Genomic DNA, 21885 nt, shown 5'->3' on the forward strand with positions numbered 1-21885 from the left:
GGTGACCATATCTGGCCCCACTGGGCATTCACTCTTTCAGCTCAGAGTTTCTCTTCCTTTCCAATACAGGCTCTACATGAACACAAATCGTATTTTATTTTAATTGAACTTTATTTTCTTTGGAGGGAGGGTCTTGCTTGTCATCCAGGCTGTAGTGTATGGGCATAATCGTAACTCATGGTATCCACAACCTCCTGGGCTGAAATGATCCTCCAGCCTCTGCTTCCCAAGTAGCTGGGACTACAGGTAAGTGCCAGCACATGTGGCTAATTACGTTACATCTTTGTAGAGATGAGGTCTCACTATTTTACCAGGCTGGTCTCAAATGTGTGGCCTATTGCGATCCTCCCAGCTCAGCCTCCCAAATCGCTTGGATTGCAGACGTGAGCCACTGTGCCTGACTCAAAAATCATACTTTATTCTTGAGCCCATTGGTCAGGCTTGATTCGCACACTCCCTCTGCAGTGACTCCAGGAGCCCCTCTCACAGCTCAGAGCGGAAGCTGAGGCTGCAGCCTGCCATCTTCTCCGCATAGTCCGCATCGAAGCGCTCATTCTGCGCCACGGTGAAGGTGGTTTTCCAGTCCCCAGTCATGCCTGGGGGAGGAAGGGAGGGAGGGAGTAAAGCTGGAGTCCCGCCCAAAGGGAGGCTCTGAGTGCCAATGGGGAGGCTCCAGCTGCTGCTCCCACCGGCCCCAAACCCCCGTGCTGGCCAGCGCCCACCTTTCCTCATGAAGGGGGAGATGCTGTGGTCCATGTACTCCTGGGGGACGGTGGTGTAGTTGGCCATAGGGTTCTTCTTCATCTCCCTGAATGACGTGTGTTGAACCATGAGGTCCACGGTCTCCTCTGGCAGGGAGCGCCCCACAAACTCCAGGATCTTTTGAATCTCCCTTTTGGGGTTCTGAGCAGCAGAGGCTCCTCAGTGGAGCAAAACAAAACAAGTCCCCTCTCTAACCTCAGAGGGGATCTGGCCACTTCCCCGAGAAACCCCGAAGAGCCTTGATCCCTGGGGCCCCTGTCCTGGGGTAAAATGAATTGCTCTCTGCCCTGTGATCCCATCATGAGCTGGGCTTGGCTCCTATGGGTGAGGACCGGGATGGTCTTTTTCCGTGACTGGGGCCCTGGGTGGCACACCCTTTGGTGGGGATAATCAATAGGACTAAGTATCTAATCTGTGGCCCCCCATGCAGCTGACTCAGCTGCGGGAGATGAGAGCTGTGTGGGGTCCGCTGTCAGGTGAGGCTGTAGCGGGGAGGCCTGGGCCAGGGAGGCAGGATGGGGAATCTGGGCCTGTTGTGGGGGCCGCCCAGAAACAGGGCTGGGTGGCCTTGGCGGGTCCCTGTGAGGTGCCTGCCCCCAGGTGTCACATGAGGGGAAGCATCACAGGTGGTCTCACCTCCTTCATGTCTTCATAGAAGAGGTAGAGAACAGGGTGGGTGTGGCTCAGCTCCCACCACTCCTGCACGTGCTGGTACCAGGACCCGTAGGACACTGGAGAAGCGGGCAGGGGGCAGCGACACAGGGTTACTGTGCGTTGTAGCCAGCACCTCTCGGCTCCACACCCTCCTTCCTCCCGTCAAACCCACCTTCTCCGGCCATGAACTTCTCCAGGAAGCTGTCCCAGGTCCCAGGCTCAGGGTGCGTCTTTTCCATACGGTGGAAGTGGTAGTAGGAGACTGCCACATCCTTTGGGTTTCGGGCAACATAGACCACCTGCAGGGGCAGAGGACCCAGCCCCAGCGCCATGACCACACAGCTCGCCCCAGGCCAGCTCACCTCTTGGATTGGCAAAGGAGGAACCTGAGGCTTAGAGGCTGACTTGCTTGAGATCTCACGGCACAGGTAGGGCCAAGCTGGGATCTAACCCTGCTCAGAAGCCAAAGTCCTGCCTGGTCCCTGAGACCATATTCTATACTAATAAAATCTGCATCAATGCTGTCACACTCCGATCTGGAGCAAGGCATGCCCAGTCCCCACCAGCCCCCTCCTCTGCTGACCTGTGAGTACCCACACACTGCCTTTCTTAAGTGTGCACTGTAGAGACTCACTATCTTGGCATCGGACCTTCATCAGAGCAAGAGATACACAGTGTCCTCTCTCAAGATGTGATGAAGGCTGGGCACGGTGGCTCACGCCTGTAATCCCAGAACTTTGGGAGGCCAAGGTGGCCCGATCACCTGAGGTCAGGAGTTCAAGACCAGCCTGACCAACATGGCAAAACCCCATCTCTACCAAAAATACAAAATTAGCTGGGCGTGGTGGCAGGTGCCTGTAATCCTAGCTCCTTGGGAGGCTAAAGCAGGAGAATCGCTTGAACCCAGGAGGCGGTGGTTGCAGTGAGCCAAGATAGCATCATTGTACTCCAGCCTGGGCAACAAGAGTGAAACTCTGTCTCGGAAAAAAAAAAAAAAAAAAAAAAGAGAGAGAGAGAGAAAGAAAAAAGGGCCAGGCACAGTGGCTCACACCTGTAATCCCAGCACTTTGTGAGGTCGAGGCAGGAGGATCACAAGGTCAAGAGTTCGAGATCCGCTTGACCAACATGGTGAAATTCCATCTCTACTAAAAAAAATACAAAAATTAGCCGGGCATGGTGGCATGCCTGTAATCCCAGCTACTCAGGAGGCTGAGGTTGCAGTGAGCCGAGATCACGCCACTGCACTGCAGCCAAGGTGATAGAGCAAGACTCTGTCTCAAAAAAAAAAAGATGTGGTGATGAGCCTCGTAGAAGTGAGGAGGCCCTTCCAGAAGAACAGGAACATGGCTGGGGGGCGCCTGAGCTCCCCTTCCTGGCTTTCTTTGCCACTCAGCAAGAACTTTTTTTTTTTTTTGTAGAGATAGTTTTGCTGTGTTGCCCAGGCTGGAGGGCAGCAGCAGGATCAGAGCTCATTGCAGCCTCCAATTCGCATAAACAATCCTCCCCGCTGAGCCTCCTAAGTGGGAACAGTCTGTGCCACCACACCAGGGTTTTAATTTTTTTGTAGAGACGGGATGTCATCTCTACAGCAATGTTGCCCAGGCTGGTCTCCATCTCTCCCCTTCAAGGGATCCTCCCACCTCAGCCTCAAACTGGGATGACAGGTGTGAACCATTGTGCCAGGTCTCACCTTGACCTTCTGATCCAACAGAGTCTGGGGGAGCAGGGCCAGGGGCAGGTGTGACTTGATGAGCCGTGGGGCCGGTGTGTCTTTCAGAATCTCCATCCCTGAGCAGTGGGTCAGGGAAGGTCTGGTGAGCTGAAGCCCCAGCCCTGTCTTCCTCCCCTCCACTTGCACCCAGGACCCAGCCATGCACCTGAGGGATCCCCTGGATCATTGGCCTCAAGGAAGGGCACCCGTATGTAGATGGGAGCCCGGTTACACTTCTCCAGGTCGCCGCCCTGGTAAATCATGTCCAGTATTTGGCTCACCCAGGTGGTGCCTGGAGAGGGAGGGAGATGGGAAGTGAGCAGGCCAAGGGCACAACCTTGCTGGCCAAGGTGGGGACTGCCACCTGGGAGAGGGTGGGTGGCCCTCCTCACCTACCGGACTTGGGGTAGGTGCTGATGAGCAGATCATCGGGCTGGGCTTGGAAGCTCTGCAGGGGTCCCAGTGCCTCTGCAAAGCACTTGATGAGCGGGACCCCCTTCACGTACTCCAGTGGCAGGCGGGAAGCATCCTGGATCAGCTCCATGTTCCTGCGTCAGGGGCCAGAGCCAGGCCCATTCCCTTAACACCATCACAACAGCACCATGTGCGGAATTCTTTTTTTTTTTTTTTTTTTCCTCAGATAGAGTCTCACTCTGTCACCCAAGCTGGGGTGCAGTGGCACAATCTCAGCTCACTGTAAACTCTGCCTCTTGGGTTCAAGCAATCCTCCCGCCTTGGCCTCGCAAGTAGCTAGGATTACAAGCATGTACAACCACGCTCAGCTAATTTTTTTTTTTTTTTAAGTAGAGACAGGGTTTCACCATGTTGGCCAGGCTGGTCTCGAACTCCTGGCCTCAAGTGATTCATCTGCCTCAGCCTCCCAAAGTGCTGGGATTACAGGTGTGAGCCAGCACCCGGCTGCCCCTTGGCAGAGATTTTGCTTTCAGGGATGTCACTGAGGCCTAGGGAGGCTGAGCAACTTGCCCGTGCTCACAAAGCCAGTCAGTGGCGGGTCTGGGACTGAAACCAGGTCAGCCTCTAGTGCGGTGGTTCCCCAGCGTGGCCACACCTTTCATTCACCTGCAGAGCTGTTCAAAATCCCAGGGCCTGGGCCATGGTGCAGACCAGTGAAAGCACCCTCGCGGCGCAGGTGTGTGAAGGTCTCCAGGAGAGTCCAGCTGCACTGAGGAAGCTCCAGGGCCTGCCTGTGCGTCTTCCCGCCAGCTAGTGCCCTTTGTCTCATCATTTCCTGCTGTGACCCCCAGCCTCCATCCAATGGGCTCCTCTCCCCGATGCTCCCCTCCTTGAGCCCCTCAGGCCCCTCACATGTGGAAACCTCCCAGGCCGGCCAGGCCTGTGATCCACTTGCCCGGCCACAGTCCATCTGGGCTCCAGAACAAACACGGCCCATTGAGCAACTAAGCTGGTATTGGGAGCCAGAGCCTGGTGTGGGAATGAAAACTCTGATGACTCAGCAAAAGGAGGGGCGCAGGCAGGGTGACTTCCGCCTGTAATCCCAGAGCCTTGGGAGGCCAACAGGAAAGGATCCCTTGAGCCCTGGAGTTTGAGACCAACCCGGACAACAAAGCAACACCTCTCTTCTACAAAAAATATTTTTCAAAATTAGCCGGGTGTGGTGGCTTGCTCTTGTAACCCCAGCTACTCAGGAGGCTGAGGCGGCAGGATTGCCTTAGCCTAGGAATTTGAGGCTGCAGTGGGCCAGGATCCCACTACACTTCACACTGGGTGACAGAGCAACACCTTGTCTCAAAAATATACAAAGGAAAAGAAGGAATGGAGGGGGATTCTGGCCAGACTGGGTTGTCTAATTGAAATGGGATATCCATGGGAAAGGGCAGGGATGACAGAGGCCTCAGCTTCTGGAATGTTGGAGCCACAAGCTGAGCAGGGTGAGGGCACCCTGAGCCATTCCACTGTGTCACTCACCTGAGCTCTCGGGAACCTGGCCCGTGCTCTCCTTGCCTGCAGGGGCTGAGTGTGGATGCAGTGTAGGGAGTGCAGGGCTGCTCTCTGCCCTGAGGGTTTTGAAGGTCCAATGTGGGAGGGATCTAGAGTCAGGGCTGGGACTTGACTCAATTCCAGGAAGGAAGGGGTGGGGTTGAGGGTGGGGAAGCTTCTCTATTACCCTCCTTAGCACCACAGCTCCAGCCAAGCTTGGAGTGATGTACAAACCCAAGATGTGAGTTTAGTGTGTAGAAAACATAAGAATGAAAGGCAAAAGGGGCCAACATTGGTATTTGGGGTTTTTTGTTTTGTTTTGTTTTGTTTTTGAGCTGTCACCAGGCTCCTGACCCTCCCTCTGAACTCCACCCTGCAGGGCAGACCAACAGACAAGCTTTCTTTTTCTTTTTTTTTTTTGTGAGACAGAGTCTCACTGTCTCACCCAGGCTGCAGTGCAGTGGCACGATCTCGGTTCACTGTAACCTCCACCTCCTGGGTTCAAGTGATTCTTCTGTCTCAGCCTCCCAAGTAGCTGGGATTACAGGTGTGCGCCACCACACCCGGCTAATTTTTCCTTTTTCAGTAGAGACGGGGTTTCACCATGTTGGCCAGGCTGGTCTCAAACTCCTGAGCTCAGATGATCCACCTGCCTCGGCCTCCCAAAGTGCTGAGATTACAGGCCTGGCTGACAAGCTTTCTCTAATTGACCTAGGCAAGAGAGGTGAGTGGATGGAAGGGAAAGGTGGGATAGGCAGGCCCGGGAAAAGTCACCTACCTGCTGGCTACAGGCCAGTCTTGAAGGCGGCAGGGGTTCTGGCCCAGTGCAGTCCATAGGCCCCCAGCAGCCCAGGCATTCTAGGCTCTGACCACAAGGCCAGTCTGGAGTGATGTGTATGGGCAGAGTGAAGGGACAGAAGTGGAGCAGAGCATGGACGTACAGAACAAGAAAGTGGCTGAGCATGGTGGCTCACACCTGTAATCCCAGTACTTTGGGAGGCTGATGTGGCAGGATCACATGAGGTCAGCAGTTCAAGACCAGGCTGGCCAACATGGTAAAACCCTGTCTCTACTAAAAATACAAAAATTAGCTGGGCATGATGGCGGGCACCTGTAATCCTAGCTACTTGGGAGGCTGAGGCAAGAGAATCGCTTGAACCCAGGAGGCGGAGCTTTCGGTGAGCCAAGATCATGCCACTGCACTCCAGCCTGGGCAACAGAGTGAGACCCTGTCTCAAAAAAAAAAAAAAAAAAGAAAAGAAAAGAAAAAAAAAAAAAAGACCAGGTGTAGTGATTCATGCCTGTAATCCCAGCACTCTGGGAGGACGAGGCGGGCAGATTATGAGGTCAGGAGTTCCAGACCAGCCTGGCCAACATAGTGAATCCCTGTCTCTACTAAAAATACAAAAATTAGCCAGGCGTGGTGGCACATTACTGTAGTCCCAGCTACTTGGGAGCCTGAGGCAGGAGAATTGCTTGAACCCGGGAGGCGGAGGTTGCAGTGAGCCAAGACTGCGCCATTGTGCTCCAGCCTGGGTGACAAAAAAAAAAAAGAACAGGAAAGGACAAGGACACTGGAGTCCCATCGCCCTGGGAGCCAACCCCAGCTTCATGGCTCCCGGGCAACCTCACAGAGCATCAGTAGAAGATCCTAGAAGAACAACAACCCTGGCAAGTGCTTTTCTTTCCCTGGGTTTGAAGGAGGCTCCACAGACAAGAGATCAGAGGCTCCACAGACGAGACTGGAAGCCACAGGGCCCCGTGGAGGGAGGGCATCCCCCCATCCTCCGTGGTCTTTGTCCTATTTGCATTCAATTCCAAGGTAAGTCTCCCAGGCTTTCAAGAATTGCATGAGCTCAGAGGCAAGTGGGGGAAAGCTGAGGCACGGGATTTCCAGGCAGAGAACAGCAACAGAGTAGAAGCTGTTCACATGCTAGTGCCAGGGGCCCCTCCTGCCTCCTCTGTGCCCCTGAGGAAGCCCCGTGACTGGCAGGACCTTGGGCTGCTAGCTCCACCCCCGCCCTCGGCATCCACCATAAGGCACCCTTGACTCAGACTTTATTGTACTCAAGTAAAAACCCGCCGGACCCGTGGCAGGTGGCACAGAAAAGAGGTAGGAGGTGGGTAGGGACACTGAGGATCAGGTCTCCAGCAGGTCTGTCCAGTGTGCCTGCAGAGGCAAGAAAGTTGGTCACAGGCAGACCAGGGCAGACAGCAGGGTAGGGCGCCCGCCACCAAAGCCCACTCACCTCTTCTAATTCTGAGTCTTCTACTTCTTTCTCAGTGTCCATCTGGCACAGCCAGATCAGGTCTCCCCAAAGCAGTGACTTCTCACAGCTACCAAGGAGAGGGGCAGGTAGGAGACACAGAGTCAGATGCCACAAGCCCCCTCCAGTATCGGCCCTGGATGCTGAGATCAGGACTCAGCTGCCTGGGCCTGGATTGCACAACTGGGCACCCTCTTCCCAGAGCTGGACCAGGCTGGGGCTGGGGGGCTGCACTCACCTAGGGCATTGGCCCTCTAGGGGCAGAAGCTGCCCTGGTTCTTCCCGAAGAAACTCCTCTGCCAGGCAGATCACGTGGGCCCTTAGCCAGCAGCCAGGGTTAGGGCAACACAAAGGCCCCTCTTCATCCTGTCCCAGGCAGCAGGCAGGTAAGAGACAAGCAGGGAGAGGGAGTGGCAGCAAGCCCCCTGTGCAGCAGGCACTGTTCCGGGCATCACACAGCTGCATTCCGTGAGGCAGCAGTGACTCTTATTTGCATCTTACGAATGAAGAAACTGAGGTGCAGAGCTAAAATCCTTGCCCCTGGGACTAAGCTGGTGAATGCCCTGTGAACATCAGCAGTGACTGATTAAGTCACAGCCTCACCACTGCAGCCAGGACTGAACTTCCTCACAGCTCAACAACCCCCGGCAGGTCACTGAATCTCCACAGGGCAAGTCCTCCACTCACTGGCAATTACCAGGAGCTCAGTAGAAGGCACCCATCATCCATTATTTTATTAAATATTTAGGCCGGGCACAGTGGCTCATGCCTGTAATACCAGCATTTTGGGAGGCTTAGGTGGGCAGGATCACCTGAGGTCAGGAGTTTGAGACCAGCCTGGCCAACATGGTTGAAACCCCGTCTCTACTAAAAATACAAAAATTAGCCAGGCGCGGTGGCAGGTGCCTGTAATCCCAGCTACTCCAGAGGCTGAGGCAGGAGAATTGCTTGAAACCGGGAGGCAGAGGTTGCGGTGAGCCAAGATCACACCATTACATTCCAGCCTGAGAAACAGAGTGAGATTCCGTCCCAAAAAAAAAGAAAAAGAAAAAGAAAATTTCTGGGCCATTGGCTCTGTGCAGAACTTTGTTCCACAGCAGTGGTAAGTGCTGCCCTCCAAGAGTGCAGTATGGCAGTTGGGGTGGGAGTGACTAATGAGATCAAGAAAACACGTAGCATGCCAGACAATATTAAGTGTTAAGGGAAAGGGGGTAGCAGAAAAGTGCACAAGAATGAGCTGCAATTCATTACATTGTTTTAGAGACACAGTCATGTCCAGGCATGATGGCTCACGCCTATAATCCCAGCAGTCTGGGAGGCTGAGGCAGGCAGATCACTTGAGATCAGGAGTTTGAGACCAGCCTGGCCAACATGGTGAAACCCCATCTCTACTAAAAACACAAAAATTGGGCAGGTGTGGTGGCACACTTGGGAGGTTGAGACAGGAGAATCGCTTGAACCTGGGAGGCGGAGGTTCCAGTGAGCTGAGATCACTGCACTCCAGCCTGGGCAACAGAGCAAGACTCCCTCTAAAAAAAGATAGAGATAGACAGGGTCACGCCCTGTTGACCACACTGGAGTGCAGCGAAGCGATCGTAGCTTACTGCAGCCTTGAACTCCTGGGCTTAAGCAATCCTCCCACCACAGCCTTCCCAGTAGCTGGGATTACAGTCTCCTGCTTGCCACCATGCCCGACTACTCAGAGCTGCGATTATAAATCGGGAACCAGAGAAGACCTCACTGAGAAGGTGGTAGGTTATCAAGACAGATGGCCTAGCGAAGAATCTTTTCATCAAAGGGGAAATGGTGAAGGCCCTGAGCAGGTCCTGCTTTGCTCAGGAATGGCCGTAAGTACTATAACATCTGCATCTTAGAGATGGGGATAGGGTGGCCAAAGCGTGTCAGTGGGTTTCCCTCAAGAAAGAGCTGGATCTGAAGTCGTCTGGACCCTAGAGCCGCCCATGCCTGGCGGGGACCTCACCTGGATGGTCTGGGCGCACAGGGAGCAGCAAACCCCTGGATCCCCCTGGTCTGGCTCAGGCTCAGCGTCATCAAAGGGACCTGCGCGGCGCCGTGGGGCCGGGGCCTGGGGCGGTGGAGGCCCGAAGGCTAGGGGCACGTGCGGCGGCGGCGGCAGGCAGAGGTCCTGGCGGAGGTCGGGGCGCAGCCAGCGCAACGTGAGCGGGAGACGCGCCCAGGGCGGTGCGCGCAGCATGTGCGCCAGCACGCGCAGGTGGAACGCGAAGGCGGTCTCTCCGCGCAGGCGAGGCCCCACGTGCGCCAGGCGGCGCGAGGCGTGAGGATGTTGCCAGGCCCACTCAAACTGCGGGCGGGGTACAGGGGCGTCAGGGCGGCTCGGAGCAAGGGGCGGACCCCAAGCCCTCACCCGGCCGCTGCCGCCCGGTCTCCTTCCTTACCCGAAGGGCAGCCACGGCGGACGGGAAGCCGTGCACGACGAGCACCATCTCCCTGGGGAGGAGAAAGGGGGTGTCCCTGTCGCAGCCCAGAGCCTTGGCAGCGGGTCCCCTCCAATCCCACCCAAGAGCAGGGTCCTCATTCCCGGCTTCAGCCGAGCTCCAAGCCCCGCCCCGGCCTGAAGGCACGCCCCCTGCACCTGACCACCTCAGGCCCTGCCTCCAGCCCAAGTACTCACCTGTCCCCCCCCTCCTCTCCCTCCTGCGCTCCACCCGACCCCAGCGTGCCCACCAAGACCCCTAAGCTGGAACCCAGCCTGGATCACCGCCCCCGCCCCAGCTAGCTCCTTCCCTGAGTTCCGCCGCGGAGATGCCCCGGGCACCGCCTCCCCGTCACGCTCCTCCCCTGCGATAGGCCCAGTCCCCGCCCCGGACGCCCCGCCCAGGTCACAGTCCCGGCCGATATTTCTCATCAGGTCTGTGCCCCGCGGGGTCCCCCTCGTCCGGGAAGCCTTCCTCCCGGCACAGAAGCCCTCCCTGTCTCACCAAGGCCCTCGCCCGCTGGTCCGCCAGGCCCCGCCTTTTTTGCGGCCCCCATTGTGCTGCTGGACCCGACGAGCAGGGTTGACAGTGAACCCCACGTAGACGCGGCCCCGGTACCGGGGGTTCAGGCAGTAGAGCAGGTAGACGCCGAAGAAGCGCCCTGGCCTCGCCGTGACCCCCGCGGGACCCATCGGGCCTTGTGGTTCGGGAACCGCAGCAGGGGGTTGATTGCCGTGACCTAGGGTCCAGGGGAGGGGTGGATCGCTAGTGCTGCAGGGTGCTTGCTTCGGAACAAGCTCTCGGGGACTATCCGGAGGCAGCCTGGAGGCCGCCGTAGCGCGGGTACGTGCCCCTCTCCGGTCTGGAGGCGGGTGTAGAAGTCCGACCGCGGAAGCCAGACTGCTGTCCAGTCAGCGAGCGCCTACCATTCAGCATTGGCTCCGCCCGAGTCCCACCTTCCTCAGACTCTGATTGGCTGACAGATGGCAAGCGCGAAAAGCCCGGACCGTTGGAAAGCCCGGCTGCTTGAGGGCGGAAGTACTGCGTTGACGTACGCCTTACTAAGGGCGGAAGTGAGTTTCCCAGCGGAAGTGGCTCCTGTAAGGCTGCAAGGCAGCGTGGCCGGCGTCGGAGCAGGGGTTGTGTCCCCGCTGGGCTGCCGTCCCAGCTGGACTACCGCCATGGAACTCAGCGCCGAATACCTCCGGGAGAAGCTGCAGCGGGACCTGGAGGCGGAGCATGTGGTGAGTTGAGCCGCCGGACGGGAGAAAAGAGTTCGGGAGGCGGGTTCGGCACCATTCATATTCTTCCGCTCGGTAGGAGGTGGAGGACACGACCCTCAACCGTTGCGCCTGTAGCTTCCGAGTCCTGGTGGTGTCGGCCAAGTTCGAGGGGAAACCGCTGCTTCAGAGACACAGGTGAGGCCCTGGGAGCACCTTGCCCAGCGCGGTCTCAGCTCCTGCACCACAACCCCAGCCACTCCCCCTACCCCTGCAACCTAACTCCCGCACTCCCCCGCGGCGTGGCTCAGGGCCCTTGAGGATCCCGCCTTCGTGACCCCTGCTTCGAGTATTTCGATGTAGACCCTCTCCCCACGTACGTGTTCCCACGGCCCGGGGACTACAACCTTGGAGACACCCACAGTCTCTTGGGTCACCCTAGTCTCGGGGTGTGCGATCCTCGCCTGCCTTTTCCTAACCCCATCTCTCGCCCCAGGCTGGTAAACGCGTGCCTAGCAGAAGAGCTCCCGCACATCCATGCCTTTGAACAGAAAACCCTGACCCCAGAGCAGTGGGCACGTGAGCGACAGAAATGAGAGACTGGGATCTACACAGCCATTAAATTATAAATCTGGACCAGCTTCTGTGTCGGTGTGTGTGTGGGAGGGGTGCTGAGGCCGAGTCTAGGACCTGGCCTCTCCCTGCCCCGCCTCCGTCCATTGTTTTACCTTGGACACGTCCGGCTCCCCATCTAGGCCTCTATCCCTGCTTGTAAAATGAAAGTTCTACTGTAAAAGTCCCTTCCAGGGTCTACCGAGAAAGCCTTCTCTCTGTAACTCTGTGTAGACGTCTGGAAGTCTGTACTGCCACCAGCCACCCAACTCCCAGAGAGCTCAGGGTTCCTGCTCTCTGCCAGCCTTCAAGATGCAGAGATGAGAAAGTGATCCGGGTTTCAGGGCCCTGACCAGTTGAACAAACCTCTCCCTCTCCCCGACATCACTGCAGTATCAGAGGCACCATATAGAATTCCACATATTCCCTGCAGGTTCCCCCGACCTTCTCAGGCCCAAGAGGGAGTGTGCCCAAGTAGGGGCTCATCAACACCTGGAATGCTGATGTTTTCAGACCCGCTGGAGAAGGTTTCAGTGGCTCCATAGCCCTGGGCTTGGTGTGTCTACAGCTGCCCCCTGGAGGACCATGGAAGTTTTCGGAATAGTGGGTGTGGGACCGGGATAGGGGTGAGATGAGAGCAGGAATATAAGGCTGAACTGAGTCAGAAAATTGGGGCAGGTGATGCCCCGGTATCAGTCTTCACCACAGGTTAGTAGGGTTGCTAGGACTTGTTTTCTTTCATTGTTTTTTGTTTGTTTGAGACAGGGTCTTGCTCTGTCACCCAGGCTGGAGTGCAGTGGCACCATCTCAGCTAATTGCAACCTCTGCCTCCTAGCTTCGAAAGATTCTTGTGCTTCAGCCTCCTGAGTAGCTGGGATTACAAGCACGCGCCACCATGCCTGGCTAATTTTTGTACTTTTAGTAGAGACAAGGTTTCACCATGTTGGCCAGGCCGGTCTCAAACTCCTGGCCTCAAGTGATCTGCCTGCCTTGGTCTCCCAAAGTGCTGGGATTATAGGTGGGAGCCACTGTGCCTGGCCCAGGTTGCTAGGACTTTGAACAGAGGTCCCTGAGACCTAGGGAGGGAGCCCCAGTTGGGGCCAGGGCTTGTTGAGAGTGAGAAATTGCAAATTTCAGCCATCACACACTCTGTTCTGTGTTTTGTTTGTTTTTGGTTTTTTTTTTAGACGGAGTCTTGCTCTGTTGCCCAGGCTGGAGTGCAGTGGCGCAATCTTGGCTCACTACAACTTCCGCCTCCCGGGTTCAAGCGGTTCTCCTACCTCAGCCTCCCTAGTAGCTGGGATTACAGGCGCACGCCACCACGCCCAGCTAATTTTTGTTTTTGTTTGTTTGTTTGTTTTTGAGACGGAGTTTTGCTCTTGTTGCCCAGGCTGGAGTGCAATGGCATGATCTCGGCTCACCGCAACCTCCGCCTCCTGGGTTCAAGCGATTCTCCTGCCTCAGCCTCCCGAGTAGCTGGGATTACAGGTATGCGCCACCACGCCCATCTAATTTTGTGTTTTTTTTTTTTTTTTTTTTTTTTTTTGAGACGGAGTCTTGCTCTGTCGCCCGGGCTGGAGTGCAGTGGCCGGATCTCAGCTCACTGCAAGCTCTGCCTCCCGGGTTTACGCCATTCTCCTGCCTCAGCCTCCCGAGTAGCGGGGACTACAGGCGCCCGCCACTTCGCCCGGCTAGTTTTTTGTGTTTTTTTAGTAGAGACGGGGTTTCACCGTGTTAGCCAGGATGGTCTCGATCTCCTGACCTCGTGATCCGCCCATCTCGGCCTCCCAAAGTGCTGGGATTACAGGCTTGAGCCACCGCGCCCGGCCTAATTTTGTGTTTTAAATAGAGATGGGGTTTCTCCATGTTGGTCAGGTTGGTCTTGAACTCCCAACCTCAGGTGATCCGCCTGCCTCGGCCTCCCAAAGTGTTGGAATTACAGGCATGAACCACCACGCCCGGCTTTCTTTTGTTTTCTTCCCACACCTCTACTGCCCAGGTAGTTTTCTATGGCATACTGAAGAGGTGGGGCCTGGAAATGAGGCCATGGGTGGTCCCTGCTTGATATGAAACAAACCCCACTATGGCTAAGACGCCCAACCCAGACAGCCCTGTGTCCTCCCATCTCAGGATCACCCACTAAGTTGGGCATCAAAACCTATTCCCACACCCACTCCCCACAAGGCATGACAGACCTGTTCCTGCCAGGTCCCTCACGGAGGCCAGGCCTAGGCAGAACCCACAGGAAGGGCTAGAGAGGCAGAAGCGCTCACTACACAGGGGAAGACTCTGAACTCAAAAGGGGAGACATAGGGCCAGGCACGGCTCTAATTACGGCTCACGCCTGTAATCCCAGCACTTTGGGAGGCTGAGGCAGGCAGATCACTTGAGGCCAGGAGTTTGAGACCAGTCTGGCCAACATGGTGAGGCCCCACCTCTACTGAAAACACAAAAGTTAGCCGGACATGGTGGCTTACGCCTATAATCCCAGCCACTTGGGAGACTGAGGCACGAGAATGGCTTGAACCCAGAAGGCAGAGGTTGCAGTGAGCTGAGATTGTGCCATTGTACTCCATTTGGGCTACAAGAATGAAACTCCATCTCAGAAACAATTAAATAAAAAAGTGGGGAGACTTAGACTCTGACTTGGGCTCCGCCCTTTAGTGAGCTGGGTTCCTACTCTCAGCCTCAGTTTCTTCTCTGGTAAACTAGGGTCAGCCTGTTGCTTTAGTTCTGTCTTTTCCTCACATAAAGTTCCCTTATTTTACATATAAAGACATATATATATATATATATATATATATATTTTTTTTTTTTTTTTGGAGATGAAGTCTCACTCTTGTCCCCCAGGCTGGAGTGCAATGGCATGATCTTGGCCCACTGCAACCTTCGCCTCAGGTTCAAGCAATTCTCTTGCCTCAACCTCCCGAGTAGCTGAGATTACAGGTGCCTGCCATCATGCCCAGCTAATTTTTGTATCTTTAGTACAGACAGGGTTTCACCAAGTTGTCCAGGCTGGTCTCGAACTTCTGACCTCACCTGCCTTGGCCTCCTAAAGTGCTGGGATTACAGGCATGAGCTGCCACATCTGGCCTATTTATATTTTTTAGAGACAGTGTTTTGCTCTGTCACCCAGGCTGCAGTGCAGTGGTGCGATGGCTCATTGCAGCCTCGACCTCCTGGGCTCAAGGGATCCTCCCACCTCAGCCTCCTGAGTAGCTGGAACTATAGGTGCGTACCACTATGCCTAGCTAATTTTTTATTTTATTTTTTGTAGAGATGGTATCTCGCCATGTTGCTCAGGCAGGTCTCAAACTCCTAAGCTCAAGTGATCCTCCCGCCTCAGCCTCCCAGAGTGCTGGGATTATAGACGTGAGTCCCCATGCCCGGCCTCCCTCGTTATTTTTATCTTTGGACCTGCAGTTTAAAAGATGCCCACCCTGTAAGTGATGGTTGGTTCCTTTCCTCACAAGCAACAGTGCCAGCAGAGTCACGTGCAACCTGATGTTTTGGTTGATTAGGAAAAGCAGATTTTCGGTAAATTTGGGAATTATTGAGGTCCTAAGCTAGGCCCTTAAATAGCTCAGCTGCGTCAGCTCCGAGAAGGAGCTTGGAAACGGAGAGCAGCCTCCTGGCCCGCATCAGCATGGCTGGTTTCTACCCACGAAGGCCCTGTTCCCGTGATGTAGTAAGTCAGGGGGCATCCCACATCCCCTGCCATGGGTCAGTCCCCTCAGCGCGGTAGAGGGGAAGCTCTATGGCTGGTCCGTTCAGCAAACCCCTCGTCTAGGGAACCAGTCATCAAGAGTCTGAGAGGTACCAGAAAATAAAGCCATTTTATTATGATTTTTTTTATCTGCCGTGTGACTGGGAATGGGGAGTGAGTGGATGCGTGTGAATGGCTGACCCTGCTGAAGGCCCTGCGGGGCTCTACTTGGCCTGGACTGTCTCCTCCAGCCTGTCCAAGCGCTTCTGGAGCTCCTGCACCGTGGCCTGGAGCTTCCGCATCTCCTCCTCCAGCCGGGACACGGCATCCTGGGGACCCGGTGCTGCATTAGGCCCAGCTCTTCCCTGGCTCCCCTTACCCCAGCATCTGCTGAGCCCCATCCCTAGAGCCCTGGCCTTGGGCCCTTTAGTCACTCAGCTGGTTGCTGCCTAGAGACCTGCAGGCCTATCTATCTGAAACCTATGTTCTGAGGCCTCAGGATTACCCACTCCCAGCCCCGCAAAGATTCCCAATGTTGTGAGTTGGAGCTGCCCCAAACGCCAGCCCCACCTCACCCTCCCAGTTTTATTCCCTGGCTCTCTGGCCCTCTCACCGAGCTGGGAGTACCACTGGCCTCTGGTGCTGCCCTCCTGCGCCCGGTGTCCAGGCCCCGGTTGACCCTCAGCTCCCGGCTCTTTGGGGGTACGTAGCCATCCTTGAGGGAGATGAGGAGGGGCCCAGCATCCCGACCCCCCAGCCACTCCTCAGCCGTGAGGGCAGGGTCGGGCCCTGCGGTGGGTGGATACAGGTCCTCCTGGAACAGGTCCGACTGTGGGCAAGGCCAGGGCTAGTGAGGAAAGCGCTTATGCCAGGACACCCCCCTGCAAGACCGCGAAGTCGGTGCACAGTCCAAAGCCCAGGGTGGGGCAGGGGAGCATCACCTTTCGAGGCACTGTCATGGCAATGGGCTCACACCTCCGCTCATGCAGCTTGTAGAACCTGTGGGAAGGGGAAGGTAAGCGGGGCCCACAGCCTGGTTGGGCGGGCTTGGGACTGCCCAAGGAGCATGCTGCGGTCAGGGTCGGGAGTCAGTCACCTTGCAATCTCACACTTGTTCACCTCCAGGCCACGTTTGGGCATGTAGCCCATGCCCCGCTGGGACTCCTTGGAACTGAACATGGAGAGATAGTGCAGGAACGGGGCCTCAGAAGTGATCTCAAAGTACCGGATCGAGCTGTCACCCTGTAGGTGGCGGGTGCGGAGGGAGGGTCAATACCAGCGGATGCCCACTGCTCTGGCCCTCTCCAGACCCATCCTGCCCATCTCCCACCCCCACCCCGTCTGATGAGGTCACCTTGCCACAGAGGTAGACAATGTTGGTGTCAGGGTCAAAGAAGGGCAGCAGGACACCGCTGCTGGTGTCCAGCTCCTGCAGGGACAGCGGCTCCTCCAGGTGTTTCTGTAGACACAGGTGAGAGGTAACATCCCAGCCCTGGGATGGTGGTCTTCCCTGGGCAGTGACCTGTGAGGGCTCTCCTGACCAACCAGTGGGAACACCCATCTCATGCCTGGGTAAACTGAGGCCCATGGCCATCCTGCCAGGCAAGTGGCAGAGCAGGGACAAAACTTCCAGTCTGGTTCCCAGCCCGGGGACCCTCGGCTTCCTGCCCCCGGCACTCACTGTGTCCCACAGCGCCACCTGCCGCTCACTCATGCGGCTGAAGCCCGTGGTTAGGATCTTCCCCTCTGACACAAACACTGCACGCACCGGCCGGGTCCCCTCATGGGGACGGTCCTTCTCCTGCAAGGAAAGGGAGGTGGTAAGTCAGGCACCCATACACACCCTACGGGGCCAGTCCCACGTGGAGGCAAGGGAGGGCAGCATCCAAGAGCCTGGTTGATGGTGGATAAGAAGGACAAAGTCTGTAGGGTCAAGGGTCAGGGTGGATGGTGACTCACAGCTACGACGGTGCATTTGCGGGGTTCAATGATGCGCACGCGCTTGTCGCGGCAGGAGGTACAAATGAGGCCTCCGTCTCGGCTCCAGTCCACACTGTAGATCGTGTCTGGGTGCACCTCTGGGCCCAGCGTCAGCACGGCTGCCCCAGTGCCCACGTCCCACACCATGATCACGTTGTCACAACCTGTACATTCCCCACAGTGTCAGTAGCCATGAGCCTCCTGCCCTCATCCACTGCAGGCCACCAGCCACCCCCAGGCCCCTCCTCCCGCAGCACCTGCACTGAGCAGCACATTCTGGGCTGTGGGGTGCCAGGCCACAATGCCCACACGCTTGGTGTGGCCCTCCAGGGTGACGACAGGCTCCCGCAGGGGCAGCACCAGGCCCCCATCCGGGATCTCCCACACCTGCAGAGAAGGGGCCAGTGAGTCTTCAGGACTCCAAATGTCAGATCCCATCCTAGAGCCCCTCTCCCAGCCCATGGGTCCCCACCACCACTCACCATGACTGTGCAGTCCTCGGAGCCACTGGCAATGACGTTGTCATTGTGCGGGCACCAGGCGATGTCTAGCACAGGGGCTGTGTGGCCACAGACCGTGGGCGCATTCTTGTCCACACGTCCAGTCTAAAGGCACAGCAGGGCCTTGGATGGAGGTGCTTTTGCCCCCCAAACCCAATCCAACCTCCCCACACCTCCTTCAGAGAGGCCCAGAGAGGAAAGAAAGCTGTGGGGTCCCTGGGGGCTGGACCAGGGCCTGGGGTGGGGGGGGGGGTTCTTCTTCTCTTGTTCCAGTCCCCAAATGGCGTGGGCAAACCCCAGGAGGGCTGGCCACGCATAGCAGAGGATGGGGCCCGTGCGAAACCCTGGCGGAGTTCCCGCCCGTCTCTGTCTCAGTCTGTCTCTGCCCTTAGGGTTGGCACCCCCACCCCAGCTTTCCCGAGTGAGGCTTCCATGGGCACAACTGGCCCTGGAGTCAGGACAGGTGTATGAGGGCTGGGGGGGTAGGGGCGGCTCCCCAGAGAGTGAGTGTGAGAGGTGGGGCTGCAGACGTGGGTCCTCCCAAAAGGAGAGGGGCCGGGGAGCCTGTCGTAACTGGCCCCAGGCAGGAGCAGAGGTTTGGAAATGGCTTCTTCCGGGGACAGCTGCTTCAGCAGGGCTTCCTGTGTGACAGCCGTGCGGGGTGCGGGCCCATCTCTCAGCCTGACAACCACTTCCTCTTCTCTTTGCTTCCATCGGCCCTTTTAAGGTAACAACTTGGGGCCCATCTCCCCTTCCTGTCTTACCCCTCAAAGAGCACAGGAGTGTGCTGGGGGTGTGGGGCAGCAGATAGCCAGCGGAGAGGGCAGCAGGCTCCCGGGGAGGGCAGGGCTGGGGTCGGGGACAGCGCCTCTTGCATCATCCCTGCCTGTGAGCTGGGGGCCAGAGTTGCTAGGTCCTAAGACAGGCCCAGAGCCAGAGTCCCTCCCAACCCTGAGAATGCTGCCAGGGCCCCCAGACCCCATCCCAACCCTCTCTGTGTTTCCATGGGGAGAAAGCCCCAGGCTGAGGCTGGGGAGGGCTGGTCATGGGTCTGCAGGACTGTCTGCAGTCGGGGGCCCCCAGACCCCATCACAGCCCTCTCTGTTTCCAGCCCCAGGCTGAGGCTCAGAAGGGCTGGTCATGGGCCTGCAGGACTGTCTGTAGTCCTGGTCACTGGTGTGACCCATCTTGTGTTGGCTCCTTCTGAGCATCAGTTTCCACACAGCCACAGCACAGAGGAGCTAGAGGAAGTGTAAGGCTCATGGGGCCTAGCTCAGTTTTCCAGATGGCAACACAGGCCCTGGAAGGCCTGGTGACAGTCACCTAATCAGGACCTCCACAGAGCCATGGGTCGGGTGGAGAAGCTGCTACCCCCAGGGCCCCAGGGGCTCACCTTGCCCAGGGGCAGCACCAGGAAGGCCCCTCCCCCACTGGCCTCACAGATCAGGGCCACAAACTTAGGGTTGACAGCACAGAAGCCACTGTCCCAGGTGGTCTGTGAGACGCGCACATCTTCATAGCACTGGTCGGCCTTGGCCGGCTGTCCAAACACGTGGCGGAACTTGCTGGAGCGGACCACCTGCCGGCTCATTCTAGGGGCACACAGGATAAGAGCATTTCTCCCTTCGGGTCAACTCTGATCTTCCAGTGGTCCCCACCTCCCCCAGGATACCCCTCAGTCTGGCTTTTGAGGTCCCAGCATCATCTCCAGGGGCTCCCTATCCTTTCCTCTGTGGCTTATGCCTGCTCGCCTTCCCCAGCCTCTCCTTCCATCTAACCTGCAAGCCCCCTTCTCCCTGGCCCCAGGCCACTCTGAGTCACACTCTCAATCTGTACCCTCAGCCTCTGCAACAGAGCCTGGTGTGGTGTTGCCCCCACTGCATGTTTGTTGACTGACTGGCTGATGGATGCAGAGCCCGTCCTTCCTAATGGTTCAGACTCAGGCGTCATCAGCCCAGATGGCTCTGAGGGTGGGTTCTCTCTTAGTTACAGTGTCCAGAGCCCACCTCCCTCACACCCACACAGCGCTTCCTAAAGGCAGGGACAGGGGCTGGCCTCCTTCCCCTGCCGGTGCGGGGCTGGACACAGGAGGAAGTGGTGTGGGGGCTGCCCGAGGGGAGTGAGGCGGCAGGATGGCTTCCCCAGCAGGTCTCTGGCTCAGGTCCCAGTATCTTCTCCTCCCCATACCTCTGCCTCTCGCCTTCGCTCAGAAAAGCAGGTGCCCTTAAGAGCCATCTCCACCCCCATGTGAACTGCACACAGGAAGGGAGAAGCCACTCCAACTGCTCTGATGTCCAGCTAGGATGGTTTCCCCCAGTGTCTGGTGGGGAGCAAGGAACTCCAGGGACGACCTTGTGCCACCGCATCACCCTCCTGCTCAGGGAAGGGGCCTGTGCTGCCGCTCAGAGGGTACCGTGCCCAGAGCCTCTGCCCCTAGCCTCAGCCTCGCCTACTCACTGGGGGCTCCAGCACCCCCGGCCACCCCAGGACTCCCAAAGAGGCTGCTAGGTCGGCCTGCCCAAAGAGCGGTGAGGAGCGTACGTGAAGAGCCCCAGTCTTGAGGAGCAGCCAGGGTCTGGAGAGAGAGGAGCCCCAGACCAGAGGTGGGGGACAGGAAGCCATCGCCCCACCCTGCCTCCTCCCCCGCCGCAGGTACCAGGCCCGGAAACCACGGAAAGGGGAACTTGGTCTTTTCTTGTTTTGCTCTCAACCCCTTCCTGTCTCCAAGCCCAGGGCAGCTGCCCCACTCACCCCACCCTGCCCCCGTCCCCACCCTCCCAGAGACTTAATTCCGGGGGGAGTCGGGCCCTTGACACTGTGCTGACCCCCGGCCGCCCACCTCCATCTTGGCCGCGGTGGTCCCTCGCCCTCGCCTCCGCAGAGCGCTCTGGGGCCCCGGCGGCCCCCACTCCAGGCAGCGTCCCCCCACGGGCTGCTGCGCCCGCTCCCTGGCCCCGGCTGGGTCGCGGTGACAGCCGCGCGCCCCCGCAACCCGCGGCTCCCACACGCGCGCCGCCCCACAGGTGGCCCTCGCCCCGGTCCACCCGCGCCTCCTGGGCCCAGCCTCACCTGCTGCAGAGAGAGGACAGTGACCCCCCAAAAGCCGGAGGTGGAGGAGGAGGAGGAAGAGGAGGAAGGCGCTGGAGGAGCCGGGGACTCGCCCGCTGAGGATGCTCTTGTCAAGACAATGAATGAGAAGCAGCGGTGCGCCCGCCTCCGGGGTGGCCGCGCCCCTTGGGGCGGAGCTCTTCCAGGCCCGCCCTGCGCTCCCGGGTCCCCGCTACGGCCGCCTCCCTCCCCTGCCCCAGCCCGCGCCCCACGTTGGTTCCTAACCATAGCGCAGGCTGCCAGCCCGGCTCCGGGAAGCGAATCTGCACTTCTTTTTAAAATGTCAAAAGGCAAAAACACCCCGTTGCTTCTTTTCTCCCTGCGTCCGCCCCTAGCCTCCTCTCCAGCCTTTCCCTGGCAGGCACGAAAGCGCTCCAGGCCCGCCCGCCAGGCCTTGGTGCCCGCCCCGGCCCGGCGGCGCCGCCCCCTCCTCCCGACCCCGCAGACGCGAGCGCGGGGGGCGCGGGGGGCACGGACGAGGAGGAGCCCCGAGCGCGCTCCCGGACCCAAGGGACCTGGCTCTTGCCTGGCTCCGAGATCTACACATGGGTGGCCCCGGGAGTCGCTTCTCCTCCCTGGTCTCGTGTCTTCATCGGGAACACCCCTGCCCTCCTGCTGAAATAATTCGGCATCACGGGCACCTACTTCGTGCCAGAGGCTACAGGGTCGAGCGAGGCAGGCGAGCCAGACAGGCTCCCGCCCGTGAAGAGCCCAGCCTGGGGGGCGAAGGCTGGAAGGCTGGAAGGCAAGGAGGAGTAGTTCCCACCCTTAGATTCAGAGAGGCTTCTGGAGACAGCAACAGCGGGCAGGAAAGGCCTGCTCTAGAGTCAGACTATGTCATGAGTGCGACCGCAGCCTGTCACCTGCTGAGTGACGTGTGGCCGCTACTTAGCCTTTCTCAGCCTCGGTTTCTCCCTCTGTAACAGTCATACCTGCCACGTAAGAGGTAT

General features: G+C 57.9%; 4 protein-coding genes across 12 annotated transcripts; 1 reads left to right on the top strand and 3 right to left on the bottom strand.

Annotated features, from left to right (window-relative positions):
- Positions 1–90: 90 nt before the first annotated feature.
- Positions 91–7002, bottom strand: LOC103230462 (sulfotransferase 1A3). 7 transcript variants are annotated; one of them, XM_073015285.1, is made up of 8 exons: positions 5532–7002; positions 3524–3675; positions 3294–3419; positions 3107–3204; positions 1589–1715; positions 1399–1493; positions 723–903; positions 91–596 (listed from the first exon to the last, which is right to left on the bottom strand). In XM_073015285.1, the coding sequence occupies exons 2-8, from the start codon at positions 3669–3671 to the stop codon at positions 484–486; spliced, it is 888 nt and encodes a 295-aa protein (XP_072871386.1). In that variant the 5' UTR covers positions 3672–3675; positions 5532–7002; the 3' UTR covers positions 91–483. The 7 variants fall into 7 exon arrangements, 5 of the variants coding, with proteins under 5 accessions (XP_072871386.1, XP_072871390.1, XP_072871387.1 ...); XM_073015289.1 differs by having other exon boundaries at positions 3524–3706; XM_073015286.1 differs by lacking the exon at positions 5532–7002 and adding an exon at positions 5075–5521.
- A 125-nt stretch (positions 7003–7127) lies between these two features.
- SLX1A (SLX1 homolog A, structure-specific endonuclease subunit) lies at positions 7128–10501 on the bottom strand. The gene is made up of 6 exons (XM_007989239.3): positions 10314–10501; positions 9771–9822; positions 9335–9676; positions 7592–7719; positions 7336–7423; positions 7128–7256 (listed from the first exon to the last, which is right to left on the bottom strand). The coding sequence occupies exons 1-6, from the start codon at positions 10499–10501 to the stop codon at positions 7227–7229; spliced, it is 828 nt and encodes a 275-aa protein (XP_007987430.1). The 3' UTR covers positions 7128–7226.
- A 220-nt stretch (positions 10502–10721) lies between these two features.
- Positions 10722–11668, top strand: BOLA2B (bolA family member 2B). Of its 2 annotated transcripts, none has more exons than XM_007989224.3 (3): positions 10722–11053; positions 11130–11227; positions 11526–11668. In XM_007989224.3, the coding sequence occupies exons 1-3, from the start codon at positions 10793–10795 to the stop codon at positions 11623–11625; spliced, it is 459 nt and encodes a 152-aa protein (XP_007987415.1). In that variant the 5' UTR covers positions 10722–10792; the 3' UTR covers positions 11626–11668. The 2 variants fall into 2 exon arrangements, with proteins under 2 accessions (XP_007987415.1, XP_037845595.1); XM_037989667.2 differs by having other exon boundaries at positions 11168–11227.
- A 3790-nt stretch (positions 11669–15458) lies between these two features.
- Positions 15459–21684, bottom strand: CORO1A (coronin 1A). Of its 2 annotated transcripts, none has more exons than XM_007989342.2 (11): positions 21581–21684; positions 19221–19419; positions 17810–17932; positions 17585–17714; positions 17307–17491; positions 17029–17148; positions 16702–16806; positions 16444–16589; positions 16289–16346; positions 15961–16176; positions 15459–15676 (listed from the first exon to the last, which is right to left on the bottom strand). In XM_007989342.2, the coding sequence occupies exons 2-11, from the start codon at positions 19416–19418 to the stop codon at positions 15572–15574; spliced, it is 1386 nt and encodes a 461-aa protein (XP_007987533.1). In that variant the 5' UTR covers position 19419; positions 21581–21684; the 3' UTR covers positions 15459–15571. The 2 variants fall into 2 exon arrangements, with proteins under 2 accessions (XP_007987533.1, XP_007987524.1); XM_007989333.3 differs by lacking the exon at positions 21581–21684 and adding an exon at positions 20897–21025.
- Between the last annotated feature and the right edge of the window lie 201 nt (positions 21685–21885).

The sequence above is a fragment of the Chlorocebus sabaeus genome, chromosome 5 (genome assembly GCF_047675955.1).
Source record: "Chlorocebus sabaeus isolate Y175 chromosome 5, mChlSab1.0.hap1, whole genome shotgun sequence".
Taxonomy (NCBI): domain Eukaryota; kingdom Metazoa; phylum Chordata; class Mammalia; order Primates; family Cercopithecidae; genus Chlorocebus; species Chlorocebus sabaeus.

What these genes read in the sequence shown, in the direction of transcription:
- CORO1A (XM_007989342.2), bottom strand. Translation starts at nt 19,418, where the DNA reads ATGAGCCGGCAGGTGGTCCGCTCCAGCAAGTTCCGCCACGTGTTTGGA. An exon ending in GAATGTGCTGCTCAGTGCAG is followed by an intron (nt 17,492 to 17,584) that starts GTGCTGCGGGAG and finishes GGGAATGTACAG; the next exon opens with GTTGTGACAACGTGATCATG. An exon ending in CCATGACAGTGCCTCGAAAG is followed by an intron (nt 16,177 to 16,288) that starts GTGATGCTCCCC and finishes CCTTGCCCACAG; the next exon opens with TCGGACCTGTTCCAGGAGGA.
- LOC103230462 (XM_073015285.1), bottom strand. Translation starts at nt 3,671, where the DNA reads ATGGAGCTGATCCAGGATGCTTCCCGCCTGCCACTGGAGTACGTGAAG. An exon ending in TGTTGGATCAGAAGGTCAAG is followed by an intron (nt 1,716 to 3,106) that starts GTGAGACCTGGC and finishes CTGCCCCTGCAG; the next exon opens with GTGGTCTATGTTGCCCGAAA. An exon ending in GAAGTTCATGGCCGGAGAAG is followed by an intron (nt 1,494 to 1,588) that starts GTGGGTTTGACG and finishes CCGCTTCTCCAG; the next exon opens with TGTCCTACGGGTCCTGGTAC.
- SLX1A (XM_007989239.3), bottom strand. Translation starts at nt 10,501, where the DNA reads ATGGGTCCCGCGGGGGTCACGGCGAGGCCAGGGCGCTTCTTCGGCGTC. An exon ending in TGTGCGCCCAGACCATCCAG is followed by an intron (nt 7,720 to 9,334) that starts GTGAGGTCCCCG and finishes TGCCTGGGACAG; the next exon opens with GATGAAGAGGGGCCTTTGTG. An exon ending in CTAGAGGGCCAATGCCCTAG is followed by an intron (nt 7,424 to 7,591) that starts GTGAGTGCAGCC and finishes TCTCCTTGGTAG; the next exon opens with CTGTGAGAAGTCACTGCTTT.
- BOLA2B (XM_007989224.3), top strand. Translation starts at nt 10,793, where the DNA reads ATGGCAAGCGCGAAAAGCCCGGACCGTTGGAAAGCCCGGCTGCTTGAG. An exon ending in ACCTGGAGGCGGAGCATGTG is followed by an intron (nt 11,054 to 11,129) that starts GTGAGTTGAGCC and finishes TCCGCTCGGTAG; the next exon opens with GAGGTGGAGGACACGACCCT. An exon ending in CCGCTGCTTCAGAGACACAG is followed by an intron (nt 11,228 to 11,525) that starts GTGAGGCCCTGG and finishes CTCTCGCCCCAG; the next exon opens with GCTGGTAAACGCGTGCCTAG.